The sequence below is a fragment of the Anoplophora glabripennis genome, unplaced genomic scaffold, assembly GCF_000390285.2.
Source record: "Anoplophora glabripennis isolate ALB-LARVAE unplaced genomic scaffold, Agla_2.0 scaffold225, whole genome shotgun sequence".
Taxonomy (NCBI): Eukaryota; Metazoa; Arthropoda; class Insecta; order Coleoptera; family Cerambycidae; genus Anoplophora; species Anoplophora glabripennis.
The window spans coordinates 451,687-473,314 of record NW_019416658.1 but is presented as its reverse complement, the minus strand read 5'-3'; the positions used below and the strand labels follow the sequence as shown (position 1 = coordinate 473,314).

General features: G+C 32.0%; 1 protein-coding gene across 1 annotated transcript in view; it reads right to left on the bottom strand.

Annotated features, from left to right (window-relative positions):
• Positions 1 to 21,628, bottom strand: part of LOC108908035 (scavenger receptor class B member 1) — a 122,752-nt gene that overhangs the window by 89,700 nt on the left and 11,424 nt on the right. Inside the window, exon 2 of the mRNA XM_018711942.2 lies at positions 10,611 to 10,785. Within this exon, the coding sequence (XP_018567458.1) occupies positions 10,611 to 10,650 (40 nt within the window). The 5' untranslated portion in view covers positions 10,651 to 10,785. The remainder of the gene's footprint in view (positions 1 to 10,610; positions 10,786 to 21,628) is intronic.

Sequence of the window (21,628 nt, the reverse complement as noted above, 5' to 3'; positions counted from 1 at the left end):
ACATCTCTCGTCTCGTGAGTCAAAAACTTTTATTAGCTAACTTTTCTATTTAAACAAATAAGTGAGGAAAACAGTTTTTTCACTTTGCAGGGAAAACCATCAATTTTAGCGAAAAGTGACTCTCAGACAGCTTATAGGGAGTAAAATTATCTACAAAATGAGACTGGTTAAATTAAAATCGGTTAATAAACAAAAAAGTTATTGCAAAAAGACAAGAAAAGTGCCCATTTTTTAATTTGTTTATAACTATCGCATTTATTGTTAAAATTTTATAAAACCTATGACAAGTTGAGGGTTTTGTCATACTTTAAAAGTGTGCCAAAAGTGGGCGCTGTAGGTGCAATAGTTTTCGCACAATTCTATTTGTTTATAGCGGAGGCTCCAAAAGTTATGAACTTTAAGCCTCTGTACAGACGTTAATTTTCAATCAAACATGATTCTGAAAGCGTCATTGTAATCTTAAAGACGCAATTAAGCGACCTATTAAAAAATATCACCGTTTTTTTGACATTAACATTCTCAAATTGTGCATTAAAAAACCGTGCGTTTTTCGCTTATAAACAATTTGAATAACATTGTTGCTATTTATGCTATCTCACCGAAAATAGATGCAATGGATAGCTGGCAAAAAAATACAGTTTTAAAATAAAAAAAGTACCCCCTACGACCGACAGGAGCCAAGATAAGATTTTTTTTTAAATCGTAGCGCAATCGTTTATAAATATTAAAACTTGAATATTTCGCAAAATAAAGTTTACGACGTAAACTATGATTTCCCGTGAATTGCATTGAAAAATGTGGAAAATTAACGACTCACGAGCCCTTTAAAGAGAAGGTACTCGCTAAGTAAACTGTCCGGCGGCCGGCGGCGTGGTGGTGGGGGAAGCTCGTCCAAGCGGTCGCGCGCGCGAGAAAAGTTAAATCCAAAGTTCAAATAAGTGCGCGCTGTAAATTTTGCAATATCTCGGCTTCTATTCATCGTAGAAACTTATTTTTTTTAAACTGGGGTAGCTCGTCGAAAATATAACAATTGGCATATTTACGAATTCGTAGAATAGCCCTGAACCCTAGAAAAAATGTATCTTTTATACTTAATTTTATTTAATTTACAAAAATGTAACAAAAATTGTTGTTAAACGAAATATTAATTAAAATTTCAATTTCGGAATTATTTTACTATTATTAAATAAATAAATGAAGCTATCGTTCATTTAAAAAGTTATTTTTTTTACATATTAAGGCAAAGTAAACTTGTTTTTTCAATATTTTGTTAGCTATTTAATTACGATTTAAATGTAAAATTAAAGTAAAAATTCACAAATTATTTTCAAATTATTATTTATTGTTAAAAGATTTAAAAAAGAATAAAAAGCATTTGAATTTATTGCAAAATTCTCAAAATTAAAAAATATTAAAAATAATGCGGTCGATAAAATTACAATTTTAACTTCCTGAAATTTTAATATATAAAGTTTTTTTATTATATTTATTACTAATTTTATAAACATAATCAAAATTAATTCAAAAAATATTAATCACAACCATTTTCAATAATAGATATAAATAATGCAATATAATACAATTTAAAATTTAAAATTTTTTCTATTTTTATGAGAAATAATAATTTGAAAATAATTTATGAATTTTTACTTTAATTTTACATTTAAATCGTAATTAAATAGCTAACAAAATATTGAAAAAACAAGTTTACTTTGCCTTAATATGTAAAAGAAATAACTTTTTAAATGAACGATAGCTTCATTTATTTATTTAATAATAGTAAAATAATTCCGAAATTGAAATTTTAATTAATATTTCGTTTAACAATAATTTTTGTGACATTTTTGTAAATTAAAAAAAATTAATTATAAAAGATGCATTTTTTCTGGGGTTCAGGGCTATTCTACGAATTCGTAAATATGCCCATTGTTATTTTTTCGTCGAGCTACCCCAGTTTAAAAAAAAAAAAAGTTTCTACGATGAATAGAAGCCGAGATATTGCAAAATTTACAGCGCGCACTTCCCCCACCACCACGCCGCCGGCCGCCGGACAGTTTACTTAGCGAGTACCTTCTCTTTAAAGGGCTCGTGAGTCGTTAATTTTCCACATTTTTCAATGCAATTCACGGGAAATCGTAGTTTACGTCGTAAACTTTATTTTGCGAAAAATTCAAGTCTTAATATTTATAAACAATTGCGCTACGATTTTTTAAAAAAAGATTCTTATCTTGGCTCCTGTTGGTCGTAGAGGGCACTTTTTTTATTTTAAAACTGTATTTTTTTTCCAGCTATCCATTGCACCTATTTTCGGTGAGATAGCATAAATAGCAACAATGTTATTCAAATTGTTTATAAGCGAAAAACGCACGGTTTTTTAATGCACAATTTGAGAATGTTAATGTCAAAAAAACGGTGATATTTTTTAATAGGTCGCTTAATTGCGTCTTTAAGATTACAATGACGCTTTCAGAATCATGTTTGATTGAAAATTAACGTCTGTACAGAGGCTTAAAGTTCATAACTTTTGGAGCCTCCGCTATAAACAAATAGAATTGTGCGAAAACTATTGCACCTACAGCGCCCACTTTTGGCACACTTTTAAAGTATGACAAAACCCTCAACTTGTCATAGGTTTTATAAAATTTTAACAATAAATGCGATAGTTATAAACAAATTAAAAAATGGGCACTTTTCTTGTTTTTTTGCAATAACTTTTTTGTTTATTAACCGATTTTAATTTAACCAGTCTCATTTTGTAGATAATTTTACCCCCTATAAGCTGTCTGTCACTTTTCGCTAAAATTGATGGTTTTCCCTGCAAAGTGAAAAAACTGTTTTCCTCACTTATTTGTTTAAATAGAAAAGTTAGCTAATAAAAGTTTTTGACTCACGAGACGAGAGATGTCTCGTATTATGTTCCTTTAGACAATTTTACAATAATCTAGCGGATAGGACTTTTTTCGAGTTTCTCTTTTATTTTCGCTAATTTTCCTGGTGTAAAAGTCTGCGATGTCTACATTGATTTAATAGAATTCAAAGTAAGATATCGAAGGAAACTATTGAAAAATTCTACAAGGTAGTCACCTCCACAACAAGCCGGTACTGACTGTTACGTTATGGCCCAGTCAAATCCTGCCTTGACTCATAATTCTAAATCATCGAAATTCATTTTGTCATGAATAACATCACGGGGGAAGAGCTTCCTGTTAAGAACGTCATTCAAATTTGTAAGCGAAAACGTACATGTTCATTTTGAACAACTGGCAGGTGCTCGATTAGTCCGTTGAATGGAATTCTAAACTAAAAAGAGATAAAATGCTTGGGTTGTTGGTAATTGTTGTTGTGTATGTTGAGAGATTTCAGATAACGTTCTTTGTAATGTCAAGGTGAACTCGTAACAACGAATTGTTTGAAGGAACGGAATAATTCGAAAATTAGGCGAAATTTTCCGCAGTTATCATTTACGAAGTACAGGGTGTTGCCGAGGGCGTGGCATATTTAAGAAATTAAAAAGTTGTAAAGGTAATCGAATGCCTGGCGAAAATTAAAGACCGTGTAGTAATTACATATAATAGCATCGATTCTGACGATGGCGACAGAGAAACTCCTGAATGGGACAAAGAATTGACCAACCGTAATTGCTGAGGTCGTTTACCTCGGGCGACTACTAATAATAATCCATGATGGCATCGGAAATATTGCCAACGTTAAGCCATCGTGAAATCATGAAAAGCATCGTGCGTAGATTTAAGTCATCCTTAATGGACTTGGAAGGTACATATTTCTATTCAGCAAAATGTTCCAATATATAGTACGATTCACTCAAGTTGTAACTGGATGAGTTGTTACACCGTACATATAAAGGGTGTCCCAAAATTTACGCAAGAAGTAATTTTTTTTAATTAAAAATTGTGCATTTTTTATAAATTCATAAAGTATACAATACAGGGTTATGTATGGAATAGGATATCGAGGAAATGGCCTCCACGGCTATGCTGACACATACGTATTCTTTTGTCGAAATTTTCCATTACCGTTTTGCATAAATGCGCCTGGATTTCATTGATGCAGCATTCAATTTCCTCCTTCAAAGCGTGGATGGTAATGGGCTTGATGGCATACACCTTAGAAATCAAAAAACGCAAAGAAAAAAGTCCAACGGCGTTAAATAGCATAATCTAGGTCTATTCTGATTACCAAAACGGGAAATTACACTACCAGGAAATGATTAATGCAGTAATTGAATTATTTCTGGGGCTTTATGGCATGTGGCACCGTCTTGTTGAAATCATACGTAGTCTACATCCATATCTTCCATAATTCAGGCACAAAAAACTGAATTATCACGTCGCGATAACTAGCACCACTGACTGTTATCGCTTAACCAGCCACATTTTCGAAGAAGAATGATCCGATGATGCCTCCAGCCCATAATCCCCACCAAACAATGACACGTTGGGGATGCATTTGTTTCTCAACAATCACTCGTGGATTTCCTGAACACCAAATGCGACAATTTTGTCGATTAACGAAGCCATCAAGATGAAAATGAGCATCTTCACTGAAGATGATTTTGTTAAAAAATCAGCATCCATTTGTTGTTATTCCATAATCCATTCAACGAACTCTCTTTGCGTTGCATAATCAGAGGACTAACATTGGACCAACATTATGCCTCTAAAAAATCAAGGCTAACATGATTAGTTTTCGAAATATTTGAAAAAAATCGAAATTTTCGAAATCCGTTTTTGTTTCATTTCAGCCTTGTTTGAGGTGATATTCATACAAATACATCTGACATACTCTTTCACAGTTGCGGTTACAGGTACAATAAATTCGGATCATATTATGCTTATCTTCATTTTCGATATTTGCCAAAACGTTTTTGAACATTTACTGTAATTCTTTAAAGTATAATATTAATTTAGAGTTTTGGTTGTTCATATGCATTTTTAAGAATTAATTTGTCATAATGTTTTAATTTTGACAACTTATCGAGTTATGTATGACTAGGTGATGGAGATTAAAACCCCAATAATGTTTTATTGTAACGTGTGATGGTAATAGTTTAAGTAACTAGGTGGATTTCACATGGTCTAATGACACTTAGAATGTACAATAATTCAGTAAACATAGAAATCTAAATAAAAAATTTTGAACGAATACATTGAGGATGAATTTTTCAAGATAAAACGTCTGAATCTGGTTAGAACTGAGGCAGTACAGTATTGGGGGTCGTGAAGACACAAAAAATGTAATAACATTTCCAGGGTCGTATTTAAAAAAATGAAGATTATGATGGTCTTGGTGAGACAAAACGTTACATATAAAAATTGATTATGCCATTCGATAGAAAGCAAAAAGTTTCCATGAGAAAGTGTTCTTCTTTTTTCAATCATCTCAAACAAGGCTGAAATTAAACAAAAATGAATTTCGAAAATTCCGGTTCTTTTAAAATATTTCGGAAACTAATCATGTTAGCCTTGATTTTTTAGATGCATAATGTTGGTCCCCTGATTACGCAACTTTGCCCCTATTTAAGTTACTTCGTATCTCTTACCTTTTCCAAGATGTAGTGGGAAACGAATTTGTAACAGCCTGTATAAAGGTATTCGTCAATAAAATAATTCAAAATACACCTTGATAATTTTTGAAGTTTCATTATAATACCTTACTGAATATCATTGAATACATATCCCGAACTTATAAAAACAGAGAGCTTAAAATATCTAATTTTGTTTATAACACATATTTTACAGGTTTACGGTTACTTTACGACACTGATACTTTTGTAAGAAAACTTCGACATAATTATAATAATGTATCCAAGTTTATATCAGTTATGGACTCAAAATAAAGAGATGGGATTTTCCTAAATTCTTTAGATATACGGTATACTGATATACATAAGTATGTAAAAAAGAACTTTTTACTAAACATAAATTTATTTTCGACAAACCAACATTCAAATGAAAATACAGTTAATGTTACTTAAAAAAGTAAAGTTTAATTAAAGATGTTGCTCACTGTTGAAACATTGGCTACTTTGCCTAGCTAATTCATACAAATTTATTTATTTTTTTAAATGATGTACTGAAAAAAAGATCTAATAGTATCATCTTTGTCATATCGATCAGTCTCTGACTGCATGAACTTTTTTTTAGAATGAAATCAAAACGTGTTCAAAATATTATACCGGTAAGTCGTAATAGCGAGAATTTTTTTTAGAGGCCTCCATAAAACTTGCAGCCCTGGGCCCACCCAAAACAAAAATTGTAACCAGGCCCTTGTGTATAAACGCAATGTTGACATAATGTTCGAGACAAGCGTTGCAGTAAATAAAAAAAATTGAGAGTTATTCTGTATTAGTTGGAACTGTTTTGCTCTATTTAAAGAGAACGCAAAAAAAACTATTTTCCCGCGCATTTGTTATTTCCTATTCTAAATTAATCTTTTACTAGATATGTATATGAGTTGTATACATGTAGATGTGGATAACCATTAAACGTATAAAGATAGCATAAATCTGACTGTTTAAGTACCTACCTATTTCTCGATAATTACGTAAACTTTACTTGTTAAATGTATTTTTTGGAGTAATTTAATAGAAGTTACTTCACTAGAGCAAATTTAAACGTTATGGTAGCTTATAAACTTGTTCAAATTAATTTTTCTATCGTTTAAGATCTATCTTACTCTGCGTAAGTTAAAATTTAGTTTAAGATTACTTCATAATTTAATTTTAATCCACTTCTACTGATTTACATGATTTTTTAAACTATATAGTGTGTCGTAGTGCATTAGAACTAGATTTAACTTACAGTATGGAAATAAATAATAATTTTCTTGACACATGACTTGGCAAAACCGAAATTCATTGGTACGCGTGCAAAAATTATTACCTTATAGCGATTCTCAAAAGTTGTTCTATAAAAAAAATAAGATATTCACTTATTTTCAAATTAATTTCGTTTCTTTTGTGCAATCGAGTTTCCGAAAAAAAAAAACGTGAATTATTGATTTTGAACGAATTGAAGTTTTAAAATGGTAAGTATGTAAATATGAAACAATGTCATTGGACAGTAAATTACAGGGTGCGCGTAATGGTTCAATTTAAAAAATTCCACGTTACTTATAAACCCGATAATATTAAATATAAGTATGTAGTTAAATAATAATTACCAGTTAGCATTTCCACTTTCATTAAATGAGCCCTTAATGGGGCCATTAAGGAAATGACTTTATATTTATAAAAAATATTTCATACAAATTCCACTATTATTAGTGAAAATTATTTGTATTTATTATAATTTTGAAGTGTAGCGAGGCTGATACTTTAAAAAATTGAAAGATTGTGACAAGTACGCACACAACAAAATAGTTTCTAATAAAGCGTAACTTTGGACCTGGACCTTGTAAGAAACATATTGAACAAGCCGTTTATTACAAATAATTACAAAGTTATTCCTACTCATTACCATAATAGATATAATTTTCTTGTTCTTGTCTGGACTGTGTCATAATTTCTGACGCAAATAGGCGCGTGTACATTTTACCACATTTGTATTCACTGTTGACATCTTCGTGGCTGTTACAATCCAATTTTAAATTCTCCTTGATTCTAGGACATGTGGTTTCCGTTTTATTTATTTATTTATTTGCGTTGCACTGTTCATCAGGTACAAGAAACCGAACTACAGAACAGGAGAACTCAGTACAGTATGTACAGTACAAAAAAAATAATAAAAGCTAAAATTTAATATAAGAATATACAACAGAAACTAACAACTAGAATGTAATCATTTTAGGTAAAAAGTTTTTATGTCATTAAGACTGTAAGTAAAAATATATCTATATCGTTGACATTACAATTAAGAAAAGGGGAGCTAGATCTAGGGACAGCAGAAGATAATTTGGACAAAAACTCCCGACAATGACAAAACAGACTGATTCTGAATTTTTCATGCGTATAATTAATTAACTAAGTAATTCTTTAAACCAGTTATTGAAGTCATAGTACATATACAGGGTGTGGCGTGTATAATCTATAAAAATTAAACTACAGCTTCCTGATGACATTTGTAATAGAAAAGTCTTATACGAAAAAGTTCTATCTTCGCGTTTTTTTTTGTAAATTAAACTTCATTTACTCAACGAAAATGAAGGCCGACCCTGTGTTATATTAAAAACTTTGGAAATGTTTTTATGCGACCCGAGATGCAACCTTATAAAAGAAGGATAGGTTACATTGTCAAAAAATGTGTGCAGTCAACTGATTTTGTATTTGTATTGAATTCATTATTCACTTAATTATTAAATATTAAGCATCGTCCATCGATCCATCAGGGTTAAAAAGTGAAAGATTTCAGACAAAAGTTTTATTTTGTAATTCCACGATAGTGACAGAGTAATTTTTATAAAGAAGTAAAAAATAAGAATAGCGTGCCGATTACATTAAAAACGAGATTCTTATTTCTTACTTTGCTTAATTTTTTAGTTTGTGCACAAACTAGTTTTACAATGAACCGAGAAAACAATGCATTTACTATTTCCGAACGTGTCGATATGGTGTTAATGTATGGTGCATCCGGAGAAAATGCCCTCGTGGCGACTAGGTTGTACCGGGAACAATGGCCACAACGTCACTCTCCATGTGCATACAATCCTACAGTGCGTTCAGCGGCTGCGAGATACGGGAAGTGTTATTTCTGGAGGAGAAGGACGTGGTTAGTAAGTGAACCTTAATGTTGAAGAAGCCAGTGTTGGATAATCTTGACAAAGGCCCCACAATTAGTACTCGACGACTCGCACAGCAAGTAGGCACCTCGTTCCGTACATCGCAACTTAAGGCGCCAGCTGTTGCACCCCTATTATCTGCAACCAGTTCAACAGATTTTACCCCCGAATAGTGATCAACGAATGCATTTTTGCAGATGGTTTTTACGGCAATGTGCCAATCGAGTAGACTGTCCCGCTTATGTTTGTGTAACAGATGAGACGACATTTACCAGCGATGAAGTGAATTTCCATAATTTGCACATCTGGGCCGATGAAAATCCTCACGCGATTAGGGAAACTCATTTTCAACATCGGGTCTCGGTAAATGTTTGGGCTGGCATAATAGGCGATGTACTTGTGGGACCCTATTTCTTTGAAAGGCGACTAAATGGACCAAAATATGCTGACTTTTTGGAGAACCGGTTGCCTGAATTATAGACGATGTGGCATTACAAGTTCAGGCACGTATGTTTTATTTTCAAGAAGGGGCTCCTCCACACAGTACTCGAGAAGTAACGACACTTTTGAATGAAATGTTTCCTCAGCGATGCATTGGATGCTTTGGTCCTGTGCCGTGGCCATCCCGGTCACCCGATCTAACTCCAATGGACTTTTATCTTTGGAGTCACTTGAAGTCATTGGTTTAGAATACTCCAATTGTTACGGTGGAAAAATTGCCAAACAGTATACTTGATGCTTCTGACACAAAAATATTCGCCAAAATCGGATGCGTCAGCGCTATGCCTGTATCCGCGTTAATGGGGATCAATTTCAACACTTTCTATAGAAATAGCAAGTTTTATTTCATTTTTGTTCCATATTTTAATGGAATTTGTTTAGTGCACGCAGTTGGCAAATACAGATGCTTAGGGATGTGGTTTTTATTGCGAACTCTTGTAGTAACAACAACGCATTTAAGATAGTAATTGCTATTAATTATTATAATAAGAAAATATCAGTTTTTTTTTTAATATCAATTTTTCTTAATTTGTACTTTTGCATTGAAAAATTCCCCAAAAATTGGGAAGAATCTTTCTATCTTTCAACGACGATTTGTTTACGCGGCTGGTGTACAGCACGTAACTCATCGTACAGCGCACGGACAGAACTGTTCCAGAGAAAATATTTTGATCCATAATTGAACATTAATTTACGAAAAAAAATGCAAAATAGAACTTTTCTATTACAAACATCGTGAGAAAGCTGTAGTTTAATTTTTATAGATACACGCCACACCCTGTATTTGTACAGAATAAAAACACTCCTTTATGTATAATTTCATATTTATTCGATATGTAAACTTAGAAATATGAGAACACAATCCTAACAGACTCATTTCTGCTAATTTTATATTCTCCTTTGCAGATGCATTAAAAAACAAAACATTAAAACGGTATATGGAAAATGTTTTTAAGGCATATAGGAATTTTCTCAGTAAACAAAATAACTAAATATAAAATGAGACTAAATAAATAATACATGTTTTATTTATTAAACACCCTGTGCAAACAAAGTGATTATTATTAACCTGTACAACTTGCAAAAAAAGAACCAAGAACCTTGAGACACGCGTTTTTACTTTGAATAAACTATTAAATTGTCGAATAATTAAAATTTTTTAATTGTGTAACTAAACATTTACCAACGATTCCGTAAATTCAAAGTGGTAATTAATATTCTGCCACAACTTCATAAAATTATTAAGAAACTTATTGCTTTAATTAATAATTACATTGCCAAATTAAATATTTTGAGGCACACAGTTTCAAATCTCTAAAATGCCATAATGTTCAAATTGGGTAAATTTTGCTGAAACATGACTTTTAACTTACCCAGAACGGGTTTTCTATCCATGAACTTCGGGAAATGCATTTTATTAATCCCAGACTAACCCGAAGATAGGCAACCAGCAATACACGGACGGTGTAAATGCGTTCACGTACTCCTCAGGGTTAATTTTCAAACACTTTCTAGAGACACGTAACACACCATTCACTTCGCTTTGCTCTGAAAAAAAGGGAAAAAACACTTCAATTTCAATTTTTAATAAGTTATAGTATATTAGGAAACAGTAGACATTCGATTTACCATATTCATTGATTCGTTAACTGTTGCAAAAGTTTGTTTTAGTGTATGTTTTCTTATTTTAAATGATTTACTGTTCTCCAATGTTTTTACATTCAACGGTTTTCAAAATAATTACAGTGAGAAGCGTTAAACTAATAAAAGGGAACGTGAAAATTAGTTATTAATATTACTGTAAAAAATTGAAACTCAAGAATTGGTTTCTGAGAAAACCATAGGATCACAGTTTGTTAAAGTTCAAGCAAGAATTGCTTTATACAATAGCCTTGACAACAAATATTAAACTTGTAGTAAAACAAAATATGGACAGGTAATTCATAAGGCAATGTTGAAATGTTTGTGAGCAGTACTCGTTACTTTATAAACAAACAACAAGTTGTTATGTTAAATAACAGCAATAACAGGAATATATAAAGCTTTCGGTATATTCAGAGAAACAAAATCAAGCCAGCTTTATTATCAAATTTTTCTTTATTTGTAAGAATTGAATTATTTTTTCCAAAAATTCCAAATTGTTTTTATTATCAATAATGTGGACTGAACGATTTTGATATCTTTTTCTTAAAAATTCCGTTTCCAGCGACCTTCACATTTAAACATACTTTATTTGGTTATTAGCTACAAACTGTCTTTTCTGATAAATATAATTAACCTAATGTGCATATCAAGATACGGCTTAATTATGGCTTGAGTAAAATTTGTAGGTAGTTACGGTAATAAATGGCCTGTAATTTAAAATGATTATCTAATTTTGAGACAATTATGAATGTTTTGCTGAGAAGCAACAATGTATGCAGTCAACATATTTGCGGATTGTTGATTTGAATCATATGGCACACTTTAATAAATAGGGACTCTAATAAATGTCCACACCAGGGTGGCATCTAGTGGCAAGTTCCGCAATTTAGAAAAACTGTTTTAATTTCTAGAGGACGCTACTAATCACGGGTATTCCTAAAGGATATTGGCATTATATTTTGTAAATAGATTTACTTTATTCTTTATTATACAGGTATCAAGGTAATTCACACAAATTCAAAACATTTCCTTCTAAAAAACCCTATCACAAATGTCAAACAATGTTCTTCGATACCAAAAATCTAGACATACAAAAGATATCTAGCCTAGGTTAAATTTCTTGTTAGTATCACCACATATCTAACCCATATGCGACACTTAGAGAGATAGAGCTACTTTGTGCAACACGAATGGAGATACATCCAAGTTAAAGGGACTGAACGCTTGCGTATTTCCCAACAGAACAGCTGTGTGACAACGTAAGATGATATTTTCAGATTTACTATTATTTCGGCATTAAACAGAATAAATATGAAATACAAAACTTTAAGGATATATAAATTTTGTAGAGTAAAATAGAGTGTTTGATTATTTTGCCCATAAAATGATGCTACGTATGAACGGTTTTTATCTGCGAATTAAATACATTACCGATGAAGCCCGAATACTTCCGTACATGTTTTATCTCCGTGTGGTTTATGTTAGTGACGTTACGTATAAATCATATAATAGCCATTTTGGGCATTTTGTAAACATTGTTGCCGTTAGCTGTATTGAAGTGTTTTAAAAAGTGGTTTACAGTGGATTTATAGTTATTTATTTTTAAAACTTTGGCGTTTTTATTAACAATTATTTGCAGTTACAAAGAATGTCTAAATCAGTATCGGAAATGCAAGAAAGAAAATAAAAATATACATTTTTTCGGTTTCCTAAAGAAGAACAATTGTATGATTATTACTTTTTATATAGGTAATCTTAAATTGCTTATAAAAATTGTTTAAATATTAAATTTTTATAATATAAATTGTTCTTTTAGATGTCGATAGAAAAATGTGGACACCCAGAATTAATAATGCATGGATAAAACGATTTCAAATTTACATAACTAGTGTAATACCTTTTGGAAGTTAAAATGACATATTTTCTATATTCATTATTCAGTTAGATAACAAATTTGATTGCTAATTGTATTTGTAACTACCCAGGAAACACCATTTATAATTTTTGTAAAGATGTACCTCCAGTTCAACATCCCTGTCCAAATTTTTCTTTGGACTATTTAATAAAGTAACTTGTAATTCTGCGAATTTACTACCACATAAAATCTATTAATAAAAATGTTAGTAATACTCCTAATATAAAATATGTAGAATTAAATATGTGTATAATTTGTTATTAGGTATTTTATTTCAACAAAAAATTAATGAACACTTAGCAATTTTATTTTAATACATATATTAGTTATCTAATTTATCATCCTGGTTAGACAGACACTTTATCAATTAAGTGAAAATTGTGATAAATGTAGGTGTAAACATTTTATGTTCATGTTCATTCAATATTTCGAATTGGCAACACTTTCTTCAGATATCAATTTTTATTGTCCAATCTGGCAACGTTTAGCATCCAGTTTAAATGGACAAGTTCAACGGCGGCATCTGTGCCTTATCAAAGGAGTGTCGCATATGGGTTAGATATGTGGTATCGCGGAAAACAACTACAATACGTGCTACGTGCTCCAATTAGCATTGAATTACACCAACAATATCTAGTAAATAGCTAATAATGAATAGCTATCTAAAATCAATATTAAAAATGTATCTAAATATTATTAATATAGAAAACATACTGCGAAATTGTTAAACAATGTAAATCTTTCAAAGAAATATACCACTTTGTACGAGGAACGCAAATGGCTCCATCTGTAGTGCCAACTTCCAACTATGCCATTCAGATGACTACTACGGAAGGAAGCGACCTGCTAAAATTTGCCAGGTACTTTTGTTGCACGACTGTCGCCAACAGGGCGAAAACAAGATGTTTAAATTGCCAGTGTTGCGAGAAACAACTACTCCGCGGGCTATATGCCCCGACCGGCATTGAATTATACTCGCAACACCTAGTGCAACAGCTAGGATCGTTCGTCAGTTTAACCTGGTTAAAGGATATCATTTAAGAAAAGTTTGGTATTGGTTAAGAGTACGTCTATAATAAACCATTTGAAGAAAAAAAACACGATAAATACACTGACACAGTACAACACCAAGAAAAACAATAAAAAATACTTAGTAGAACTAGAAAATGCCAAGATTAAACAAAACAAGAGAAAATATGAAAATATAATGATGACAGCAATAACATATCAACAACAACAATTCGGAATAACAAGGCTAATGTTAAATTTTTACTTTATTTAAATTTAAGAATATTCTTTTATATCGTTTGTTTTGTAAGTTTTAAGCACATTAGTGTATCTATTTTACGAAACACGTGTTGGTTGTTCTTAAATACTTCTAAATCCTTGTAAAAATAAATTAATTTGAAGTTGTTCATTTTTATAATATCTATGTAAATAGTACACAAGGGTTAGATTCGATCTGTACAATTTCATCTATGACAATTTGTTGCGGGGTGCCGAAATATGTGACGTCACACTAAAGACACATATAACAGGGTGTCCGGAAATGATGAGCAAAAAATTCAGGGGATAATTCTAGACCGAAAATAAATCCTACCTCTTTCTGTAATATTGCTTCCAAAACTGATTATTAACGGAGTTACAGGGTGTTATAGTTAAATTTTATTTGCAATTTTTTTGCAATACCTTTTGCCACACTCAATATTTTGACGAAATTTCGTATATGGGGGTTTTTCGGGATGAGGATTATAAATTTGCCCACCGTTTTTTCGCATTTTGTAGAGGGCGCCACATACGAGCCTTTGTTTTGATTTGAATGGTTTCAACTTTTTTGTGCTACACTTTATGCGACTTTTGACTGAATATTTTTGTTCTCCTAACCTTTTGACATAAATAAGGTATACTTTATTTGTTTCGATAAATCTAACCGTTTTCGAGAAAAACGCTAAAATAACATTGCATGCATGTGATGAATACGAAATCATTTTAATTTATTTTCTACATTAAACATAGCATGCTTTGGAAACAAGCGCTTAGTTGCCTTGGAAACAAATTTGTGGAGAATTAGTTTTAACAGATAGTAATTTTTGTGAAAATTTGTTGTTACGCTGATGGTGGTTAATTATAAATAGTAATAATAAAAATGAACAACAATTACTCTAACGTGGAGTTGCGGGACATGCATTATTATTACGGTTTAGCTGCTGGCAATGCTCTTGCAGCACGACGTTTGTATCGCGAAGCATTTCCAAATAGAAACCTACCCCAATCGCGAATGTTCAGTACTATTCATCGAAGACTGGGAGAATTTGGATCGTTCAAAACTAGAATTTTTGATGTAGGTCGACAACGGAATACTAGAACAGCAGAAGCAGAAGCTCGTATTTTGAATTCGATAGAGAATAATCCCAATGTAAGTATAAGAAAAATTGCTATTCAGGAGGGCATTCCAAAGAGCTCCGTACATGAAACAATACGCGAACAAAACCTTCATCCGTACCACTACCAAAAGGTGCAAGCCTTATCTGCCGTAGATCCTGCTGCTCGTGTGAATTTCTGCAATACAATTAGAATACTTCATAATGGTGACCAAAATTTTGTTCGTAATATCTTTTTCACGGGCGAAGCTGGATTTGGCCATGATGGCTTAATAAACCTCCACAATGAGCATTTTTGGTCTGATGCGAATCTTAATTTATCAATAGAGCGTGGTTATCAAAATAAGTTTTCCGTCAACGCGTGGGCCGGTATTGAAGGGGACTACTTAATTGGGCCACATTTCTTTCCACAAAGAGTCAATGGTGAAGTTTACTTAGATTTTTTAAGAAACCACTTACCTATTCTATTGGAAGATGTACCACTCGGATTAAGAAATGTAATGTGGCTGCTTCAAGATGGCGCGCCACCGCATTTTAGTTTAGCGGCCAGAGAATTCTTAAATGAAACTTTTCCTGAAAGGTGGATATGATGTGGTGGTTTTGTACAGTGGGCCCCTAGATCCCCTGACTTAAACCCAATCGATTTCTTTTTTTGGGGCTATCTGAAGACGCTTATATACAGGACACCTGTGAATAGCGTCGATGAACTGAGAAAAAGAATTGTTGCTAATTCTGAGGTAATTAAGCAAAAGGAAGGAATATTCCATAGAGTTCGTCGGAATTTTTTAAGACGAATTAATTTATGCATTGAAGAAGAAGGACGTCACTTTGAACCTTTGATTTGAATGTTTAATTTGTATTTGTATTGTTCTAGTAACTTATGTATTTTAACCTTATAATTTTGTTAGTAAACCATTCTTTATTTATTGAGGACGCTATTTTTTTATTATTTGTCATTAATCACCATCAGCGTAACAACAAATTTTCACAAAAATTACTATCGGTCAAAACTAATTCTCCACAAACTTGTTTCCAAGGCAACTAAGCGCTTGTTTCCAAAGCATGCTATGTTTAATGTAGAAAATAATTTAAAATGATTTCGTATTCATCACATGCAAGCAATGTTATTTTAGCGTTTTTTCTCGAAAACGGTTAGATTTATTGAAACAAATAAAGTATACCTTTCTTTATGTCAAAAGGTTAGGTGAACAAAAATATTCAGTCAAAAGTCGCATAAAGTGTAGCACAAAAAAGTTGGAACCATTCAAATAAAAATAAAGGCTCGTTTGTGGCGCCCTCTGTAAAATGCGAAAAAACGGTGGGCAAATTTATAATCCTCATCCCGAAAAACCCCCATATACGAAATTTCGTCAAAATATTATGAGTGTGGCAAAAGGTATTGCAAAAAAAATGCAAATAAAATTTAAGTTTAACACCCTGTAACTCCATTAATAATCAGTTTTGGAAAAAATGTTATAGAAAGAGGTAGGATTTATTTTCGGTCTAGAATTATCTCCTGAATTTTTTGCTCATCATTTCCGGACACCCTNAACTTGTTTCCAAGGCAACTAAGCGCTTGTTTCCAAAGCATGCTATGTTTAATGTAGAAAATAATTTAAAATGATTTCGTATTCATCACATGCAAGCAATGTTATTTTAGCGTTTTTTCTCGAAAACGGTTAGATTTATTGAAACAAATAAAGTATACCTTTCTTTATGTCAAAAGGTTAGGTGAACAAAAATATTCAGTCAAAAGTCGCATAAAGTGTAGCACAAAAAAGTTGGAACCATTCAAATAAAAATAAAGGCTCGTTTGTGGCGCCCTCTGTAAAATGCGAAAAAACGGTGGGCAAATTTATAATCCTCATCCCGAAAAACCCCCATATACGAAATTTCGTCAAAATATTATGAGTGTGGCAAAAGGTATTGCAAAAAAAATGCAAATAAAATTTAAGTTTAACACCCTGTAACTCCATTAATAATCAGTTTTGGAAAAAATGTTATAGAAAGAGGTAGGATTTATTTTCGGTCTAGAATTATCTCCTGAATTTTTTGCTCATCATTTCCGGACACCCTGTGTAGTAATAACATTAAGCAAAAAGAAGAATACAGATTAAATGCACATTATAACAGAATAAAACAAAATTATAATAAATACAATAGCTCGAAGCTCACGATTAAAATCACTGCAAAAAACTACTCAATATCATAAAATGCATTTCTCAAATGAATTTTTTTTATTCTATTTTTAAATTGATGCTGATATATATTACTTATGTGGATTGGTAGGGCATTGAAAAGACGTATTCCTGTATATCTGCTGACTTCTATACAGGGTGATTCACAACTTATCCAAAAAAATTTGGGAATAGATGCGGCATGAGAAATGGAGTCAATATTGTAAAAAAAATGTTTGTAAAATCCTTACAGTTTCTGTGAAAAAAATTATTGAAATTATAGCACATTAAACCACTACACAGCTGGACAACTGTAGTCTCTAGCATCATTCGCCACGTGGCCTCATCGACTCCGAATACTGAATTCGGATTTTGCAATCGTCGTTGCGATATTTACCTGTTATCTGTGGTTTTTATAATACGTTTTTAGTAGTTGGTGTCAAAAATGGGTAGTTAGTGTCAAAAATGGTTTGCGTGTACTCGGAGTTGATGGATATCGTTTTAATTTATGGTGAAGCGTTTGTGTTATGGTGAAACAAGACATCATTTGTGTTAGTTCGTAGAAAGTGAGTAAGACGGACCCAAATGTGTTTACACGTGAGTGGATAAAATTTTGAACAATTGCTGTTGCAGCATCGGGTATGTCAAATGATTTTATTATTTAAAAACACAAATTAATTTTATTAATAATTAATAAAGGCAAAAGCATTTGAATTTGCCGATATAAAATAGGTGCGATAAAATTCTATTTACATATTTCTTTCCTTGCGAAAGTTTTTGTCCGTTTTTATCACGCCGCCATACCGGTCGCATTGTGCGAGGTCAGGTTTTACAGTGGACCAGTTTCCAGTGCCGTGCAGAAGTGTATTTTTAAATCAATTTCGAACTGACCTTTTTGATTTTTTCTTTACAAAATTGTATTTGTAAGGGTCCCCTGTACATCCAGAATTTTTTTTTGGATAAGTTCTGAATCACCCTGTATAATTGAAAAATTTTTAATAACGCTTTTTTTCATTGGCAACACTTTACAGCACAAATGGCGCAAAATTCAAATCTTGCGTGAATTTCGGTAGGTACACCTGATAATTTCGACTTGCGATTTACCTTATAACAATTGCTGTTTATTCTAAAAATTGTATCGATAAACTGGACAGTTTTTTAAATAATCTATTTGTACCAAAACTGGTAAAAGTGGAGCAGGTTTTAGACGTGTACCACCTTGTATAAACCAACTTCCTTTGTCAAGTTAAATAATAATTACATCTAGCCGTTCGTAAAGCGTGCCTTTTACTTTTGCTATAAAAATATTAAACTTAGTCACAGTACTACCGTTTTACGTCATTTAGTTATAAGCTGGTAACCTTTGTTTTACGATTAATATTACACATAATCGTAAAGTGAAATAACCAGAACATTTTGTACTTCAGGTATACTGATTTTATGTAGAATTCCATTAGTAGTTAGATAACACATTTCTTAGTCGATTTTTAATATCAACGTTAAGTAATATTTTCCAACGCACAACATTGCCAACGCAGTATTTGAATTGAAAGATAGTAAGAAGGGGCCATAAAAAATAAAATGCGTGTTATTTATTAGTGGAAATATTGGAAAAAGTGCAATGAAATCCGAAACAGAAACCCTTGAAAAAATATTTATTAAAATATATTTGCTTATACAGGGTGGTCCTTAAGTAACTATACATACAAGTATGATAGCTTTGTGACTTTCAAATATTACGATTTGAGCCAACTTGCCTTAATAAAATATTGATAATAAGAAAGATACAGGGTGTTAAAACTGAAATTTCAAAATTTATTTTTGGACATTTATACAAAAAAATTGTTATCTGTGGGTTTTTTGGTATGAGAAATCATAATTTGGTATCTAATTTCATGTATCTTTTAGAGGGCGCCACATAAGCCACATGTGTGGCATAAATGTACGCTAAACTTTTTTGCCCATCAAGGTAGCGCTCTTTTGGGAAAAGATATTAAAGGCACGGCGTTGTAAGAACAAAAATGCATACTTGTTAACAACCTCTAAACTTAACGGTTTTCGAGATAATCGAATTTTAAAAATCGGCTGCATAATTCTTCTATAATTCATTACGAGAAATAATAACGTAGTAGACGGAAGTCACGAATGATTTTAACAGCTAAACATTCTTGTTTTCATAATCTGACGTTTGAAAAAGTTTTAATTGAATATTTCAGATAATTAAGGAATAGCAGAAAATGCCGAGACAATAATTTTTCTAATACAGAAATGAAAGATATGGTTATTATTTACTGCCAGCAATATTTCAACGAACGTGTTGCGAAATGGGAATATTTCAGAAGATATCCAAACAGGCTGCAACCTAATCACCACACATTTGAAAATCTATTTAGAAATTTAGGCGAAAGTGGTTCATTTCGTCCTAAACGTGATAATTTAGGCCGACCGAGAATCATTACGCCTGATCAAGAAGATGAAATTGGTTCACGTTGCAGATGATCTTCAAGTTAGTACAAGAAGATTATCTTCAGCTTTAGGAATCAGTAAAACTTCAGTTTTAAAAAGACTAAACCTCAATAAATATCACCCCTACCATTTTCCGCCTGTGCAAAATTTATTGCCAACAGATCTACCATTAAGATACCAATTTGCAAGTGATATCCGAAATAGGCAAAATCTTGACCCCACCTACCTTTATTAATAGAATATTACTTACGAACGAGGCAGCATTTAGCCGCCGTGGTATTTTTAATTTGAGAAATAATCATAGCTGAGATGGTGCACCACCTCATTATATGAGAGAAGTCAGAACATATTTAAATACCAACTTTCCTGAACGCTGAATTGGTCGTGGTAGTCATTTCCCTTGGCCAGCACGTAGCCCAGACTTTAATCCTCTCGATTTTGGCGTATAGGGCGCAATGAAACAACTTGTTTATAAAAGTCCCATAAATACACGCAACCAACTTTGGGAAGAAATAAATGTAACTGCAGTTTCTTTTGGACCAATCATGTTATTTAATATGAGGCCATATTTTATGGAACGTATGAATAAATGCATCGAAGAGAATGGTGGACATATCGAACACTTACTTTGACATAATTAAACTTGTTATGTTAGTTAGCTTAGCTTTTTCTTTTCTTAATATGTGTAAAATTCATTTCTAATTATGATTATTAAACTTATAATATAACTGTTTTTATTTAGTTTTTAAAATTTTTAAAAATTTAGTTACGTTAATATTCATCCTGTTGATGTAAAAACATGATAAGCGTATACGACTTCTACGTTAATATTTCTCGTAATGAATTAAAGAAGTATTATGCAGCCGATTTTTAAAATTCGATTATCTCGAAAACCGTTAAGATTAGAGGTTGTTAACAAGTATACATTTTTGTTCTTACAATGCCGTGCCTTTTTTCCCCAAAAGAGCGCTAGCTTGATGGGCAAAAAAGATTAGCGTACATTTATGCCACACATGTGGCTTATGTAGCGCCCTCTAAGAGGTACATTAAATTAGATACCAAATTATGATTTCTCATAGCAAAAAACTCCCAGTTAAATTTTTTTTTGTATAAATGTCCAAAAACGTTCAAGTTTTTGCGAAAAATAAATTTTGAAATTTCACTTGTAACACCCTGTATCTTTCTTATTATCAATATTTTATTAAGGCAAGTTGGCTCAAATCGTAATATTTTAGAGTCACAAATCTACTACACTTCTATGTACAATTACTTAAGGACCATCCTGTATATGTACCAGGCCCGGTCTGGCCAGGTCGGGCAGTCGGCAAAACCCGACTTATTTTGGCAGATAGGCCCCCAAACGACTAACGAGGCGCCAAAAGTATAAGAAAATTTTTTTGTAAATTCTTGAGATATAGCCACCGTAAATTGAAAAGAAGAACATAAAAATGAAAATTGAATCTTTTGTAGAAATGGGATTTTCCCAGGTCAAAAAAATAACACAAGTTTTATTATTTTGCCCTATAAACTGTGTACCTACAGGAAAGAAAAAGATAAATAAATATATATTTCAAACCATAAGCCCTTTAAACTAATAACTCCTTTATCTATAAGCCGTGGGCCTGGAGGGAAAACGAATGAAATTAATAACTCCCAAACTGTAAATCTTTTAGCCTTATAATAACCCTTTACCCTATAGCCGTATAAGTTATGTGCTCGGAAGAAAAAATGAGAATATAAATAATAACCGAGCTTTAAAATTTTTTAAAAACCTCGGACTATGTCCAAACTATTATTGATTTTCTGTA